Source organism: Nerophis ophidion, linkage group LG04 (assembly GCF_033978795.1).
Source record: "Nerophis ophidion isolate RoL-2023_Sa linkage group LG04, RoL_Noph_v1.0, whole genome shotgun sequence".
NCBI classification, from domain to species: domain Eukaryota; kingdom Metazoa; phylum Chordata; class Actinopteri; order Syngnathiformes; family Syngnathidae; genus Nerophis; species Nerophis ophidion.
Window position 1 is genome coordinate 80,871,697 of NC_084614.1, and position 19,286 is coordinate 80,890,982.

General features: G+C 39.6%; 1 protein-coding gene across 2 annotated transcripts; it reads right to left on the bottom strand.

Moving 5' to 3' along the window:
* Positions 1–1,113: 1,113 nt before the first annotated feature.
* On the bottom strand, positions 1,114–13,926 carry LOC133552018 (fibroblast growth factor 13-like). Of its 2 annotated transcripts, none has more exons than XM_061899262.1 (5): positions 13,756–13,926; positions 9,670–9,780; positions 7,832–7,935; positions 7,349–7,547; positions 1,114–1,842 (listed from the first exon to the last, which is right to left on the bottom strand). In XM_061899262.1, exons 1-5 carry the CDS (start codon positions 13,784–13,786, stop codon positions 1,706–1,708), a joined length of 582 nt encoding a protein of 193 aa, XP_061755246.1. In that variant the 5' UTR covers positions 13,787–13,926; the 3' UTR covers positions 1,114–1,705. The 2 variants fall into 2 exon arrangements, with proteins under 2 accessions (XP_061755246.1, XP_061755245.1); XM_061899261.1 differs by lacking the exon at positions 13,756–13,926 and adding an exon at positions 9,961–10,415.
* Positions 13,927–19,286: the final 5,360 nt, after the last annotated feature.

Consider the following 19,286-nt stretch of genomic DNA (forward strand, 5'->3'; position numbering starts at 1 on the left):
GCCTATCCCATTTTAAAAAACTATCTTGTAAAAATTCAGTGAAAAAAAAAAAGTTTGTAAAATTCAGTAGAAAAAAAATCAGTGTATAAAAATGTAGTATGACAAAAATTTCGTGGAGAAAAAAATTGTGTGTGTAAAAAAATCAGTGTATAAAAAGTAAGTATATAAAAAAAATCTGTGTACAAAAAATACATTTGTAAAAATTCAGTGTAAAAAAACAAACTGTAAAAAAATAATTTAATTTGAGAAAATCGGAAAAAAAATTCATCCATCCATTCATTTTCTACTGTTTGTCCCTCTTGTGCTCAGGGTGATGCAGCCTATCCCATTTTAAAAAACGATCTTGTAAAAATTCAGTGAAAAAAAAAAAGTTTGTAAAATTCAGTAGAAAAAAAATCAGTGTATAAAAATGTAGTATGACAAAAATTTCGTGGAGAAAAAAATTGTGTGTGTAAAAAAATCAGTGTATAAAAAGTAAGTATATAAAAAAAATCTGTGTACAAAAAATACATTTGTAAAAATTCAGTGTAAAAAAACAAACTGTAAAAAAATAATTTAATTTGAGAAAATCGGAAAAAAAATTCATCCATCCATTCATTTTCTACTGTTTGTCCCTCTTGTGCTCAGGGTGATGCAGCCTATCCCATTTTAAAAAACGATCTTGTAAAAATTCAGTGAAAAAAAAAAAGTTTGTAAAATTCAGTAGAAAAAAAATCAGTGTATAAAAATGTAGTAAGACAAAAATTTCGTGGAGAAAAAAATTGTGTGTGTAAAAAAATCAGTGTATAAAAAAATACATTTGTAAAAATTCAGTGTAAAATAAATTCAGTGCAGAAAAATTAGTTTGCTCCGAAACCACGCCGTCAAATAAACCTGAAGTACGTCCTTGGCTCGTCCTGACTCAGGATCCGTTGCTTCGGTCCTCAGTAAAGGGACAAGCGGTAGAAAATGGATGGATGGATGGAGTCTCGGGTTTTGAAGCGACGCATATTTCCGCACTGATATATTTTCATACTGAATTTTAAAACACTGTACTTTAACACATTTTGCGCACATCTTCAATAAAAATGTGAGCGTACGATTTATATATTTATATATATATTTTTTCCACAATCAGTGTCCATAAAAGTTTTTGTCATAAAGACAGAAATGAACCTCCATTGAAACATTCAGGCATCTTCAGCATTCACACAAATTATTAATAACGTTGTCTTCTTTACTGTTGCACTTTATATTGTCGTCACACATTTCTGAAACATAAATACTTTGCCGACAAAAGCTTGTGCGCCAAATTTATTCCGTCCGCAAAATGGGAGCGTGCTCCTATTGGTCCATTCGAGTCACCCGGCTGCCTCTCATTGGCCCGTTCACCAGCGCTGTGCTGTGTCTCACTGGCGCCCTCTGGCGGAGGAGCGTGTGCGAGCAGGAAGGCATGCTGCTACATAGCGGAGTCGGCAAGCGCTCATGCGACGGTCAAAAAAGTGCGAAAGTGGGCACAGACGGCGGACATGCGCGCGCACATGCATGCGGGGGAAGGGATTCGGGTGTAAACGTGGTTTCCAAGCAACGGATACTTTTTTTTTGGTTAACAGTCTGATTGTCTCTCCTCTATTTACATCACAGTGGCTCCTTCAAGCTCCTCCCACTTCCTCCTGACAGCTGGGCGTGGCCGCCTGAGATCCGTTCGGGGCAGGGGGGGGCGGGGCTAGGATAGGTCGTGGCTGCTGGGGGTCTTCCCGCCGTTAAGTAGAGCCGAGGCGCTGCGACTTTTTGTGGGCGTGGCGCTGCCTGAGCGGGACAGCTCCGTCAGGTCGTGGAGGGACGGCTCTCTGTACATGGCCACTGCGCACACACACACACACACACACACACACACACACACACACACACACACACACACACACACACACATTGTATATTGTCATTGTGTAATATTTCAAAGTATAACTGTTGGGGTGGTATAGCTCGGTTGCAGGTTCGAATCCCGCTTCCGCTACCCTAGTCACTGCCATTGTGTCCTTGGGCAAGACACTTTACCCACCTGCTCCCAGTGCCACCCACACTGGTTTAAATGTAAAAAAAAAAAAATAATAATAAATTAAAGCTGCAAGCAGCGTTGGTCGGGTCCGCCTTTGGCTGCTGCCGCCGTGACCCAAGTCCCGATCTTAGTCAGACCTACATAGAAGTTTTTGTTTCATCACTCTACGGCATTCCTAACAGAATTTACAAGCAGTTTTGTCATTTTTTTTCCTAGGGGGCGCTAGAGCACAATTTTCATTTTTGGGGTTTGGTTTTTTTATTGGATGGCAATTTTCACCAGTCCTGATGTGTGTGTAAAATTTGGTGAGTTTTGAAGCATGTTAAGGGGGTCAAATTACAGATTGGCGTTTCTGGATGTTGTTGATAAATGGCTTTCGCTTGGCATAGTATAGCTTTAACTTGCACTTAGAAGCAATTTAAAGGGGGTCAAATTATTGTATTTTATGTGAGACCATGTCTGTTGGCGTTTTGTGTTGGTTAGATATATATATATATGAGTGTGAATGCTGTCTGTCTATCTGTGTTGGCCCTGCGATGAGGTGGCGACTTGTCCAGGGTGCACCCCGCCTACCGCCCGATTGTAGCTGAGATAGGCGCCAGCGACCCCGAAAGGGAATAAGCGGTAGAAAATGGATGGATGGATGGATGGATATATATATATATATATATATGAGTGTGAATGCTGTCTGTCTATCTGTGTTGGCCCTGTGATGAGGTGGCGACTTGTCCAGGGTGCACCCCGCCTTCCGCCCGATTGTAACTGAGCTAGGCGCCAGCGCCCCCCGCGACCCCGAAAGGGAATAAGCGGTAGAAAATGGATGGATGGATGGATATATATATATATATGAGTGTGAATGCTGTCTTTCTATCTGTGTTGGCCCTGCGATGAGGTGGCGACTTGTCCAGGGTGCACCCCGCCTTCCGCCCGATTGTAGCTGAGATAGGCGCCAGCGACCTCAAAAGGGAATAAGCGGTAGAAAATGGATGGATGGAAATTACAGCTCAAAGTAGCAAAAATGACATTTTTTAGGAGACTTTACGCAGGGGTTCTTTGAAGGCGCGTAACATCGAAACCGTAGAACTTATCAAAACTCTGTGAATAACTTTTAATCAGAAGGGTTCAATCTCTCCCCTGTGCGAGTTTGAAGCCGAAACGACAAAGGGGACTCAGAGGAGATTTTAGGAATGTCGTAGAGACATGATACAAAAACCTCTATGTAGGTCTGACTTAGACCAGGTCTTGGCAGCGGCCAAAGGCGGACCCGACCAACGCTGCTTTGCCATGGGCAGGGCGGACCCTAAAAATTAGATATTGGGTTTCACTATGTAAAGCGCTTTGAGTCACTAGAGAAAAAGCGCTATATAAATATAATTCACAATTCACAAGTAATCACAGCTTTAAAGGCCTACTGATAGTTTATATATCAATGATGAAATATTAACATTGCAACACATGCCAATACGGCCGCTTTAGTTTACTAAATTACAATTTTAAATTTCCCCGCGAAGTATCCTGTTGAAAACGTCGCGGTATGATGACTCGTGCGCGTGACGTCACCGGTTGTAGCGGACATGTTCTTCATCGCATAATTACACAGTATTCTGGAAATCCGTGTTGCTGAATCTGTTGCAATTTGTTCAATTAATAATGGAGACGTCAAAGAAGAAAGATGTAGGTGGGAAGCGGTGTATTGCAGCTGCCTTTAGCAACACAAACACAGCCGGCGTTTCCTTGTTTACATTCCCGAAGGTGAAGCTTTACTATGGAACAGAGCGGTCAAGCGAACATGGTTCCCGACCACGTGTCAACCGGCGAGAAAATTGTGCTAATAAGTCGGCTCTTACCGTAGACATGAGCGGAGCTTGCGTCCTCCTGCAGCCGCGGACTATCTTACCTCCTCCCACCGGAGACACTGGCGGTCACCACAACCGTGGCCGACTTTCAGGTACCATATAATCTCACTAAAACACTAGTAACACAATAAGCAGATAAGGGATTTTCCAGAATTATCCTAGTAAATGTGTCTAAAAACATCTGAATCGCTCCCACTGCCCTCGCCTTTTTTTTTCTACTATCAATCAATCAATCAATGTTTATTTATATAGCCCCAAATCACAAATGTCTCAAAGGACTGCACAAATCATTACGACTACAACATCCTCGGAAGAACCCACAAAAGGGCAAGGAAAACTCACACCCAGTGGGCAGGGAGAATTCACATCCAGTGGGACGCCAGTGACAATGCTGACTATGAGAAACCTTGGAGAGGACCTCAGATGTGGGCAACCCCCCCCTCCCTCCCTAGGGGACCGAAAGCAATGGATGTCGAGCGGGTCTAACATGATACTGTGAAAGTTCAATCCACTAGTCCTTCACTCTCACTTTCCTCATCCACAAATCTTTCATCCTCGCTCAAATTAATGGGGAAATCATCGCTTTTTCGGTCCGAATCGCTCTGGCCGCTGGTGGCCATGATTGTAAACAATTTTCAGATGTGAGGAGCTCCACAACCCGTGACGTCACGCGCACATAGTCTGCTACTTCCGGTAAAGGCAAGGCTTTTTTATTAGCGACCAAAAGTTGCAAACTTTATCGTGGATGTTCTCTACTAAATCCTTTCAGCAAAAATATGGCAATATGGCAAAATGATGAAGTATGACACATAGAATGGAGCTGCTATCCCCGTTTAAATAATACAATCTCATTTCAGTAGGCCTTTAAATAGGTCAATAATTCATAACAACATTCATTCATTATTTTTTTTGGAGCAATGACAGTTTAACCCCGGCCGAGTCACACCAAAGACGATTAAAAATGGGACTCATTACCTCCCTGCTTGGTACTCAGCATCAAGTCTTGGAATTGGGGGGTTAAATCACCCAAAAAATTATTCCTGGGCGCGGCCACCGCTGCTGCTCACTGCTCCCCTCCCCAACCCTTTTTAAAAAAGTAAAAAAATATGCAACATACACCCCCCAAAAAAGTTCTAAGTGTAATATTTGATGTGAAGAATTGGGGGTTAAATCACCGAAAAATGATTCCTGGGTGCGGCCACCTCTGCTGCTCACTGCTCCCCTCACCTCCCAGGGGGTGATCAAGGGTGATGGGTCGAATGCAGAGAATAATTCCGCCAAACCTGGATGTGTGTGTGTGTGTGTGCGTGTATGTGTGTGTATGTGTGTGTGTGCGTGTGTGTGTGTGTGTGTGTGTGTGTGTGTGTGTGCGCGTGTGTGTGTGCGTGTGTGTGTGTGCGTGTGTGCGTGTGTGTGTGTGTTCGTGTGTGTGTGTGAAAATCATTGCCACTTTAACCTTAACTTTTAAGTGTTAATATAAGCCATGTGTGTGTGTGTGTGTGTGTGTGCGTGTGTGTGTGTGTGTGTGTGTGTGTGTGAGAGACAATCATTGGCACTTTTTGCTTAACTTTTAAGTGTTTAAATAATATTTTATTTTAATGTCTAGATTAACTTAATTTCCGTCTATAAGTTTTTTTTAATGTTTTTTGTTTTTGTTTTGTATGTTTGATGCCCCCCTTTTTTTCCAAATAAAAAAACTAAACAAAATATGCAACATGCACCCCGCCCACCCCCCTTCCCCCAAAAAAACAGTTCTACGTGGAATATTTGATGTGAAGAATTGCACCCCCCAAAATAAAAAACAAACAAACAAAAAAATGGTTTCTAAGTGAAATCAACAAAAAATGATTCCCGGGCGCGGCCACCGCTGCTGCTCACTGCTCCCCTCACATCCCAGGGGGTGGTCAAGGGTGATGGGTCAAATGCAGAAAATAATTCCGCTAAACCTGGTTTTGTGTGTGTGTGTGTGCGTGTATGTGTGTGTGTGTGTGTGTGTGTGTGTGTGTGTGTGTGTGTGTGTGTGTGTGTGTGTGTGTGTGTGTGTGTGTGTGTGTGAGACAATCATTGGCACTTTAACCTTAACTTTTAAGTGTTAAAATAAGCCATTATTTTTTTTATTGTATTTTATTTTAATGTCTAGATTAACTTAATTTCGGTCAATAAGTTTTTGTTTTTTATGTTTTTTGTTTTTGTTTTGTATGTTTGATGCCCCCATTTTTTTTCAAATAAAAAACTAAACAAAATATGCAACACCCCCCCTCAAGAAAAAACAACAAAAACAAACAAACAGTTCTAAGTTAAATATTTGAAGTGAATAAGGAGTAGGTCCTTATTCACTTCAAATCATTCATGACAACACTGATTTTTATTATTATTTTTTGAGCAATGACAGTTAAAAAAAAATATATATTTTTTTTTTTATTGGGGATCCAAAAGGGCCCCACACAAAAAAGTGTAAAAATAATTCATACACATATTTAATTTTCTTAAATGTCTAGATCAACTTCATATCCGTCAATTATGAGTTTTTATATGTACATATAAAACGTAAAGCATAATACTACCACCACCATGCTTGACGGTAGGTATGGTGTTCCTGGGATTAAAGACCTCATCTTTTCTCCTCCAAATATATTGCTTGGGTATTGTGGCCAAACAGCTACATTTTTGTTTCACCTGACATCACATGGACAAAGATAAGACCTTTCTGGAGGTCGGTTGGTAGAGCGGCCGTGCCAGCAACTTGAGGGTCGCAGGTTCGATTCCCGCTTCCGCCATCCTAGTCACTGCCGTTGTGTCCTTGGGCAAGACACTTTACCCACCTGCTCCCAGTGCCACCCACACTGGTTTAAATGTAACTTAGATATTGGGTTTCACAGATTGGCGTTTCTGGATGTTGTTGATAAATGGCTTTCGCTTGGCTTTGAGTCACTAGAGAAAAGCGCTATATAAATATAATTCACACAATTCACATGTTCGGTGGTCGGATAAAATAAAAATTGAACTGTTTGGCCGCAATACCCAGAAATATGTTTTGGAGGAGAAAATGTGGGGCGTGTAATCACAGGAACACCAAACCTACCGTCAAGCATGGTGGTGGTGGTATTATGCTGTGGGCCTATTTTGCTGCCAATGGAACTGGTGCTTTACAGAGACTAAATGGGATTACCTCCAAATTCTTCTGGACAACCCAAAATCTTCAGCCCGGAGTTTGGGTCTTGTGCCCAGTTGGGTGTTCCAACAGGACAACGACCCCAAACACACGTCAAAAGTGGTAAAGGAATGGCTAAATCCGGCTAGAATGAAGGGCCTTCCCAAAGTCCTGACTTAAACGTGTGGACAATGCTGAAGAAACAAGTCCATGTCAGAAAACCAACACATTTAGCTGAGCTGCACCCATTTTGTCGAGAGGTAGTGGTCTAAAAGCTGGTGGTCCCTAATGCTGTGGCCTTACCTTTGAGGGGTTTGGGCAGGAAGTGTGCGGCCGCCTTGTTCTTCTTCACGTGGTTTCCCTTCATGATGGCGCCCTCCTTGTTGAGGCCCAGGTACCAGGCCCGGCCCGACGCCTGCTGGCGGTACAGCATGGAGGAGTACGTCACGTAGTAGTTCTCAAACACCGACTCCTTGAACTTGCACTCGGGGGTGAAGTGTTCCTGCGGACGCAAACATCGAGTCATGTGACCCACAGACCAAAGACTGCAGCGCCGTTAGCCTGCGTCTCCATGGCAACCGGCTCCTCCCTACAATGCTGAGGATGCTGGCCGGGTTGCCCCGGGAAACCACTTCTTATTTTAACTTCATCACCTTCTGAGTGTGTGTTTGTGTGTTTGTGTGTGTGTGTGTGTGTGTGTGTGTGTGTGTGTGTGTGTGTGTGTGTGTGTGTGTGTGTGTGTGTGTGTGTGTGTGTGTGTGTGTGTGTGTGTGTGTGTGTACATACAGAAGTGTAGAGGAAGCCCTCGCTGTTCATGGCCAGGTACAATTTGCTTTGGACCCCCTGGATGGCCACCACACGGAGACCCACGGGGATCAGGTTGAACACAGCTGTGAACACACACACACACACTTGATGATCTGGGGGTCCACACACACACATTTGATGATCTGGGGGTCCACACTAACACACACACACTCATTTAATGATCTCGGGGTCCACACACGCATTTTTAATGATCTGGGGGTCCACACACACACACACACACACACACACACACACACACACACACACACACACACACACACATGTATTTGAGGATCTGGGGGTCCACACTAACACACACTCATTTAATGATCTGGGGGTCCACACACACACATTGTTAATGATCTGGGGGTACACACACACACACACACACACGCATTTTTAATGATCTGGGGGTCCACACACACACACACACATTTGATGATCTGGGGGTCCACACACACACATGTATTTGAGGATCTGGGGGTCCACACTAACACACACTCATTTAATGATCTGGGGGTCCACACACACACATTGTTAATGATCTGGGGGTCCACATACACACATTTTTAATGATCTGGGGGTCCACACACACACACACATTTGATGATATGAGGGTCCACACACACACATTTGATAATCTGAGGGTCCACACACACACATACATTTGATGATCTGGGGGTCCACACACACACATTTGATGATCAGGGGGTCCACACACACACACATTTGATGATCAGGGGGTCCACACACACACACACACGTTTGATGACCTGGGGGTCCACACACACACACACATTTGATGATCTGGGGGTCCACACACACACATGTATTTGAGGATCTGGGGGTCCACACTAACACACACTCATTTAATGATCTGGGGGTCCACACTAACACACACTCATTTAATGATCTGGGGGTCCACACACACACATTTTTAATGATCTGGGGGTACACACACACACACACACACACGCATTTTTAATGATCTGGGGGTCCACACACACACACACACACATGTTTAATGATCTGGGGGTCCACACACACACACACACACACACATTTGATGATCTGGGGGTCCACACACACATTTGATGATAAGGGGGTCCACACACACACATTTGATGATCAGGGGGTCCACACACACACACATTTGATGATCAGGGGGTCCACACACACACACATTTGATGATCTGGGGGTCCACACACACATTTGATCATCTGGGGTTCCACACACACATTTGATGATCTGGGGGTCCACACACACACACATTTGATGATCTGGGGGTCCACACACACACACATATTTGAGGATCTGGGGGTCCACATACACACACACTCTCATTTAATGATCTGGGGGTCCACACACACATTTTTAATGATCTGGGGGTCCACACACACACGCACACATATTTGAGGATCTGGGGGTCCACATACACACACACACATTTGATGATCTGGGGGTCCACACACACACACACACACACACTCATTTAATGATCTGGGGGTCCACACACACACATTTTTAATGATCTGGGGGGCCATACACACAAACATTTTTAATGATCTGGGGGTGTACACACACACATTTTTGGATTTGGGGGTCCACACACACATTTGATGATCTGAGGGTCCACACACACACACGTTTGATGATCTGGGGTCGGCACACACACACACACTTGATGATCTGGGGGTCCACACACACATTTGATGATTTGGGGGTCCACACACACACACACACACACACACACACACACACACACACACACACACACACACACACACACACACACACACCCACTTGGATGACTTACCATAGGCGCTGTCTTCTTCTTTGGTGCCATGGACGCTGCCATCAGGGTCCATCAGCAGCTGGTAACCATGACGACTGCACAGCCGCGTGACGATGCCTTTGAGCTGGGGTTCTGTGGAAGGGGGCGGGGGTTTATCAACACGGACCCGTCACGTGACCACCGCACACGCCGCCCGACACGACAACACACGCCAAGCATGAGGATGCATGATGAAGGCCCCCCCCCCCACCCCCCGCCCCCCCAACCCCAAACATTCGCTCGGATGACGATGGGGGGGTGATGACGTCACACCTGGCGGTCGCCTCCTCTTCCGCTTCTTCCGGGAGCCAAACAACTTGACGCGCGAGAAGACGCTCAGCGTGCTCGTCTCGTGCTCGTTGGCGCCCTTGCTCGGGCTCCCGCGGCACGTGCTCCCCTTCTCGCGTTCGCGCGCCTGCCGCTTCTGGCGCATGAGCGAGCTGGCGATGGCGGCCGCGCGCGACATGACCCCCCCGGAGAGAGAGAGAGGGGGGGGGGGGGGGGTGCGGGAGAGAGGGGGGGTAGGGATGAGGGGGTGGGGGTGCGTTCACGTCACGTCACGCGTCAGGTCCTCAAGTCTTCAAGTCGGCGGAAGTCATCAAGTGCGTCCGGTAAAACTGCCCCCCTTGCCCCGCCCACCCCCATCCCGCAACCCCCCTCCCCTCCCACGCAGCCAAGGCCACGCCCCTCAGCCCGCAGGACGTCCTGGTCCACTTCTGCTCCGAATGGCGACTCTACAGCCTCTGGACAGGTGTGTGTGTGTGTGTGTGCGTGTGCGTGCGTGGAGGGATTCTAACTGCAGCTGCGCATGTTTGTCAATGAAACAAAGCACCTTTCATAAAAAACACCCTGCAGACGTCTTTACACATGTGTGAGTGTGCGTGTGCGTGTGCGCGTGACAAGTAAAACTGGAGGGGGGGGGGGGTGTTGTTTTGGTGCAGAGGTGCTGCAAGAAGCTCCCATGCACATGAATGCAGCATGACGGAGGGGGCGGGGCTTCAGGAGAAAGTGACGGAGGCGACCCGGTCAATGGTGTGCGCGCGCACACATCCCTCCATGCGTCCGTCCATTCATGAATCCATTAACGCGCCCACCTGTTCATCCATCCACCCATTGAACCATTCGTTTAGCCGTCTGTTCGGTCATTCAGCCGTCATTAATCCGTTCATCAATTGAGCCATCCACGCAGTTATCCGTTCATCAATGTGTCATTCATGCGTCCATTTATAGATCCTGCAGCCGTCCGTCCACCTAATAATCCATTCATCCATTTGTTCAGTAATCCATCCATCATTATTCATCCATCCGTTCGTCGATTAATCCATCCATGCAGCTATGCAATCAATTCGGTATTCCATCCATTCATTTATTCATTCATTCATTCATTTATACATCCAATCCATCTAGTAGCTCATTAATCATAAATCCATTCATCCACTCATCCATCATACATCCACCCCTTAATCTGGTATTGATGCATCTATTCATCCGTCCATCTACCCATCTATTCATACATACACCCATTAAAGCATTAACTCATCCATCTGTTCTTTCACTCATCCATCGATCCATCGTTAATACCTTCATCCATTTATGAATTAATCCATTTCATTCAAACACCAATTTATAGATAAATCCACCCATCCACCTAATAATCCGTTCATTTATCCAGCTGTTCGCTAATCCGCCCATCATTATTCATCCATCCATGCAGCTATTAACCCATTAACCATGCATCTATCTATCTATCTATCTATCTATCTATCATTCATTTATCCATCGTTAATCCCTTCATCCATTCATGAATTAATCAATTTCTTTCATTCAGTCATACATACATTTATAGATCAATCCACCTAATAATCCGTTCATTCATTTATCCATCTGTTCACTAATCCGCCCATCATTATTCATCCATCCATGCAGCTATCCATTCATCCATTCGTCATTCCATTCATTCATAAATACATACATTCATCTATTTGTACATCCATCCATGAATCCATCTATTAACCCATTAACCATGCATCCATCCATCCATCTATCTATCTATCTATCCATCTATCTATTCATCCATCCACCCATCAATGTGTCAATCTGTTTATTCATTCATGAATTAATCCATTTCATTCATTCATTCATACATCCATTTATAGATCAATCCACCCAATCCGTTCTTTCATCCATCTGTTCACTAAGCCGCCCAACATTATTCATCCATCCATGCAGCTATCCATTCATCAATTCGTCATTCCATTCATTCATAAATACATACATTCATCCATTTATACATCCATCCATCCATCCATCTATTAACCCATTCACCATGCATCCATCTATCTATCTATCTATCTATCCATCCATCTATCTATCTATTTATCTATCTATCTATCTATCTATCTATCTATCTATTTATCTATCTATCGATCTATCTATCTATCATCTATCTGTCATTCATCCGTCCATTGTTAATCCCTTCATCCATTCATGAATTAATCCATTTCATTCATTCAGACATCCATTTATAGATCAATCCACCTAATAACCCGTTCATTCATCCATCTGTTCACTAATTCGCCCATCATTATTCATCCATCCATGCAGCTATCCATTCATCAATTCGTCATTCCATTCATTCATAAATACATACATACATTCATCAATTCATACATCCATCCATGAATCCATCTATTAACCCATTAACCATGCATCTGTCGATCGATTGATCGATCCATCATTTATACATCATTTATCATCCAATCATCCCTCCATCTAGTCATCCATCTAGACCTGGGTGATATACACGTTATCGATATGTTGGAGTATTTTGTTGTGTACAATTTGTTTAAAAAAAATAAATAAATAAAATAAAAAGGATGTTTCTTCACGGTGGCAGAAGGGTTAGTGCGTCTGCCTCACAATACGAAGGTCCTGCAGTCCTGGGTTCAATTCCAGGCTCGGGATCTTTCTGTGTGGAGTTTGCATGTTCTCCCCGTGACTGCGTGGGTTCCCTCCGGGTACTCCGGCTTCCTCCCACTTCCAAATACATGCACCTGGGGATAGGCCCCTCCCACCTCCAAAGACATGCACCTGGGGATAGGCCCCTCCCACCTCCAAAGACATGCACCTGGGGATAGGCCCCTCCCACCTCCAAAGACATGCACCTGGGGATAGGTTGATTGGCAACACTAAATTGGCCCTAGTGTGTGAATGTGAGTGTGAATGTTGTCTGTCTATCTGTGTTGGCCCTGCGATAAGGTGGCGACTTGTCCAGGGTGTACCCGCCTTCCGCCCGATTCTAGCTGAGATAGGCTCCAGCGCCCCCCGCGACCCCAAAAGGGAATAAGCGGTAGGAAATAGATGGATGGATGTTACTTCTCCTGCTGTGCTCCGCAATACTTTTTGCCGTAGTGTTGCCCCTCCCCCTTAGTTCCTTAGCGCACACCTAGCATCACACGGCTAATGCTAATGCTAACGAGAGCAAGAGGTTTGTTCCAAAGAAGAGAAAATGTTGTTTGGTGGGAAGAAATGACTTCATCAGCGCAGCAAATACAAGAGTTTGACAGTCGATACAACACAGCAACAACCTCAACTATCACTCAGCTCAATAGGATCATCTACACCAGGTGTGGAGGATGATTCATTCATTCATTCATCGATTCACTAATCCACCGTTCATCCATCCATCCTTTATTCATTCATCCATTTACTAATCCTCCGTTCATCCATCCAGCCATTCAATTAAACAGTCATCTATTCGTCCATCCATCCACTAATCCCTCCGTTCATCCATCCATCCATCATCCATATATCCATCCGACCATCCCTCCATCGGTTCATCCATCCAACCATCCAGACTTCCATGCCGGTCAGCTGACAAGGTGGTCCTCCATGGGTGGGCAGTAGGAGGTCCTCAGCCAGGAGGACATGCAGGCTGGAAGGAAGGAGGACATGTTGCCTGTCCTCTCTCCCCCTCCCCACACCTCCACGGGCCCCAGGTCACACGTCGGACGAAGCTTCTAGACCAAGGTCTACAATCCCGCCTCACGCTCCCTACAAGCGACCTACCTGAGGTGGATCTGCGTAGCGGGAAAGTCATGCTGTGCCCATGGAGCTCTGGAGCGTTTGGCACTTCCTGTTTGCTGCGCCCCCGCCGAAGAAACAGGAAGGACGGACTCTGAGAGTCTCCACGGCTTTGGATCCATTAGACAACATTAGCGGCCATTAAAGTTTCATCAATGTTTCAGCAGCAGCACACGCTCCCAAATCACAGCACCTGCCCCCCCCTCACCATGATGCTTGTCAATCACACCCCCCCCTCCCCCCCACCCACACACACACACACATTGACCTTCCAGGAAGTAGACTCAGCCCGGAATGTGTGCAAAAATATCACAGGCGTCCATCCCATAATGATCGCTTATTACATACATACACTCAGAGGAGAGCACCATCCGTCCATTAAACACACACACACACACACACACACACACACACACACACACACACACACTTGCAGAGTAAAACTGTGTGTGTAAAACTGCTGAGCACACGGATAAGTTGCATAGTCAGCAAACTAGAAAGTTAATCGTGGAAAAGAACCGCACGATAAATCTCCCTATTTGTTTGCTCTTTAGGTCAAACTACTTTTGTTTTTGCGCCCATTTTTAACTACTTTTGTTTTTGCGTCCATTTGTAACTACTTTTGTTTTTGCACCCATTTGTAACTACTTTTGTTTTCGCGCCCATTTTTAACCAGTTCAACTCAAAGACACAAAACTTTTACCATATACTATTGCTGACAAATCTGTGTTAGTGAGCATTTCTTCTTTGCCAAGATAAACCATATCCGGTGGCCATGTACTGCTCGCCTGTGTATCGGCTGGGGACATCTCTGCGCTGCTGATCCGCCTGCGCTTGGGATGGTTTCCTGTTGGCTCCGCTGTGAACGGGACTCTCGCTGCTGTGTTAGATCCACTTTGGACTGGATTTACTACAATAATATTTTAACCAAGTAATATTTACTACAATAGTATTTTAACCAAGTAATATTTACTACAATAATATTGGAATCATTTAATATTTACTACAATAATATTTGAATCATGTAATATTTACTACAATAATGTTGAAAACATGTAATATTTACTACAATAATATTTGAACCAAGTTATATTTACTACAATATTATTGGAATCATGTAATATTTACTACAATAATATTTGAATCATGTAATATTTACAACAATATTATTGGACTCGTAATATTTACTACAATAATATTTTAACCAAGTAATATTTACTACAATAACATTGAAAACATGTAATATTTACTACAATATATTTTGAATCATGTAATATTTACAACAATATTATTGGAATCATGTAATATTTACTACAATAGTATTTTAACCAAGTAATATTTACTTCAATAATATTGGAATAATGTAATATTTACTACAATAATATTTGAAACGTAATATTTACAACAATATTATTGGAGTCATGTAATATTTACTACAATAATATTTGAACCAAGTAATATTTACTACAATATTATTGGAATCATGTAATATTTACTACAATAATATTGGAATCATGTAATATTTACTACAATATTATTTGAATAATGTAATATTTACTACAATAATATTGGAATAATGTAATATTTACAACAATATTATTTGAATCATGTAATATTTACTACAATAATATTTGAATCACATAATATTTACTACAATATTATTTGAATAATTTAATATTTACTACAATTGTACTTAAAACATGTGATATTTACTACAATAATATTTGAATCATGTAATATTTACAACAATATTATTGGAGTCATGTAATATTTACTACAATATTATTGGAGTCATGTAATATTTACTACAATATTATTTGAATAATGTAATATTTACTACAATAGTATTTTAACCAAGTAATATTTACTACAATAATATTTGAATCATGTAATATTTACTACAATATTTGAATCATGTAATATTTACTACAATATTATTTGAATCATGTAATATTTACTACAATATTATTGGAATCACGTAATATTTACTACAATAATATTTGAATCATGTAATATTTACTACAATATTATTGGAATCACGTAATATTTACTACAATAATATTTGAATCATGTAATATTTACTACAATATTATTTTAACCATGTAATATTTACTACAATAATATTGGAATAATGTAATATTTACTACAATATTATTTGAATCATGTAATATTTACTACAATATTATTTTAACCATGTAATATTTACTACAATAATATTGGAATCATGTAATATTTACTACAATAATATTTAAACAGCGTAATATTACTACAAGAATACTCTAATAATGTAATATTGACTAAAGTGGCATCCAACGTGCACGTGAGGACATTAAAATGAAAGTGAAACAAAAAGTGTCCTGCTGCCATGTTGTCAAGTAAGAAGAACACTGACCTTTGACCCCGTCCTCCTTGTCCTCTCGCCTGGTTTTCCCGCTCATGTAGACCGCCGACACGTGCACGCCGCGGGCCTCACGTCCTCCCGTTCGACTTACACACACACAGACCTCCATTTGGTAACCACGGCAACACGCTTGTTTATTTTGACTTCCTGTCACGGCGAGAGGCCTGCGATTGGTCCAGAAGGACAAGGGGGAGGAGTTATGTCCAGGACGGAGGTGACGTCTCTGCTTGCATCCAATTAGGACACCTGCTGACTCAGCACACACACACACACACACACACACACACACACACACACTGAATTATGAGCCTTTATAAACGTCAGTGCACAATAAATATAAAAAAAATATCACTCAAATCAATAAGCTTTCAACAATAATGAACATTATTTAACAAATATTAGAGAATATTAAGATATCAATAAACATTCAACAATAATGAACATTACTAAACATTTATGAACATAAAAAAACATTTGAACATTAATAAACAATAATTAACATGACTATATTAAATATAAACAATAAAACAATAATGAACATTAATAAGCAATACATAGATAGCAATAAACAATAATATTTATAAATATTAATGAACATTATTGAACACAAATGAATATTAATGAACATTAATGAACACAAATTAATATGAAAAACGAATGAAAATTACTGAACACTAATTAATATTAATAAACAATAATGAACATGAATAAACATGATTTAACATGAATGAATATTTATAGCCATTAATGAACACAAATTAATATTAATAAACATTAACAAACATTGTTGATCACAAATTAATATTAATTCAAATTAATGACAATTATTTAACACAAATTAATATTAGTAAACATTAATGAACATTTTTACACATGATGAACACAAATGAATATTTATAAACATTATTGAACACACATTAATATTAATAAACCTTAATGAACATTATTGAAAACAAATGAATATTAATAAACATTAATGAAAATTATTGAACACACATTAATATGAATAAACAATAATGAAAATTATTGAACACGAATTAAAATTAATGAACATGAATAAACATGATTTGACACTAATTAATATTTATAGACATTAATGAACACAAACAAATAATAGTAAACATTAATGAACACAAATAAATATTATTCAACATTAACGAACATTGTTGATCACAAATTAATATTAATAACAATTAATGAACATTATTGAACACGAATTAATATTAATGAACATGAGTGGATATTATTGAACACAAATTAATTGTAAAAAACTTTAATGAACAAACTGAATAATAATAAACAATAACGAACATTATCGAACACAAACTAATAATAAACAATAATGAACATTATTTAGCACAAATTAGTATCAATAAACATTAATGAAAATTATTGAACACACATGAATATCAATAAACATGATTTAACATGAATCAATATTTATAGACATTAATGAACACAAATGAATAATAATAAACATTAAAGAACACAAATGATTATTAATAAATATTAACAAACATTGTTGATCACTATTCAATATTAATAACCATTAATGAAAATAATTTAACACGAATTAATATTAGTAAACATTAATGAATATTTATACACATGATTGAACACAAATTAATATTAATATACATGAATAATTATGAATAAACACGAATGACCATGAATGTATATTTATAGTCATTAATGCACATTAATAATAAACATTAATGAACATTATTGAACACAAGTTTATATTAATAAACATTAATGAACATGAATTAATGAACATGAATTCATTAAGCAATAATGAACAAACTGAATAATAATAATAAACATTTAATGACCATTATTGGAGACAAATGAATATTAATAAACATGAATAAACACGATTGAACATGAATTTATATTTATAGTCATTAATGAACATTAATAATAAACATTAATGAACATTATTGAGCACAAGTTTATATAGATAAACATTAATGAACATGAATGAATATTTATTAAGCAATAATGAACAAACTGAATAATAATAAACAATTAATGCACATTATTGAAGACAAATGAATATTAATAAACACGATTGAACATTTATTTATTTTTGTAGTCATTGATGAACATTAATAATAAACTTTAATGAACATTATTGAACTCAAGTTTATATCAATAAACATTAATGAACATGAACGAATATTTATTATGCAATAATGAACAAACTGAATAATAATAATAAACAATTAATGAACATTGTTGAAGACAAATGAATATTAATAAACACGATTGAACATTTATTTATTTTTGTAGTCATTGATGAACATTAATAATAAACATTAATGAACATTATTGAACACAAGTTTATATAAATAAACATTAATGAACATGAATGAATATTTATTAAGCAATAATGAACAAACTGAATAATAATAATAAACATTTAATGAACATTATTGGAGACAAATGAATATTAATAAACATGAATAAACACGATTGAACATGAATTTATTTTTATAGTCATTAATGAACATTAATAATAAACATTAATGAACATTATTGAGCACAAGTTTATATAAATAAACATTAATGAACATGAACGAATATTTATTACGCAATAATGAACAAACTGAATAATAATAAACAATTAATGCACATTATTGAAGACAAATGAATATTAATAAACACGATTGAACATTTATTTATTTTTGTAGTCATTGATGAACATTAATAATAAACATTAATGAACATTATTGAACACAAGTTTATATAAATAAACATTAATGAACATGAATGAATATTTATTAAGCAATAATGAACAACCTGAATAATAATAATAAACATTTAATGAACATTATTGGAGACAAATGAATATTAATAAACATGAATAAACACGATTGAACATGAATTTATTTTTATAGTCATTAATGAACATTAATAATAAACATTAATGAACATTATTGAGCACAAGTTTATATAAATAAACATTAATGAACATGAACGAATATTTATTACGCAATAATGAACAAACTGAATAATAATAAACAATTAATGCACATTATTGAAGACAAATGAATATTAATAAACACGATTGAACATTTATTTATTTTTGTAGTCATTGATGAACATTAATAAT

What these genes read in the sequence shown, in the direction of transcription:
- LOC133552018 (XM_061899261.1), bottom strand. Translation starts at nt 10,153, where the DNA reads ATGTCGCGCGCGGCCGCCATCGCCAGCTCGCTCATGCGCCAGAAGCGG. An exon ending in AGAAGAAGACAGCGCCTATG is followed by an intron (nt 7,936 to 9,669) that starts GTAAGTCATCCA and finishes GTGTGTTCACAG; the next exon opens with CTGTGTTCAACCTGATCCCC. An exon ending in AGGGCTTCCTCTACACTTCT is followed by an intron (nt 7,548 to 7,831) that starts GTATGTACACAC and finishes TTGCGTCCGCAG; the next exon opens with GAACACTTCACCCCCGAGTG.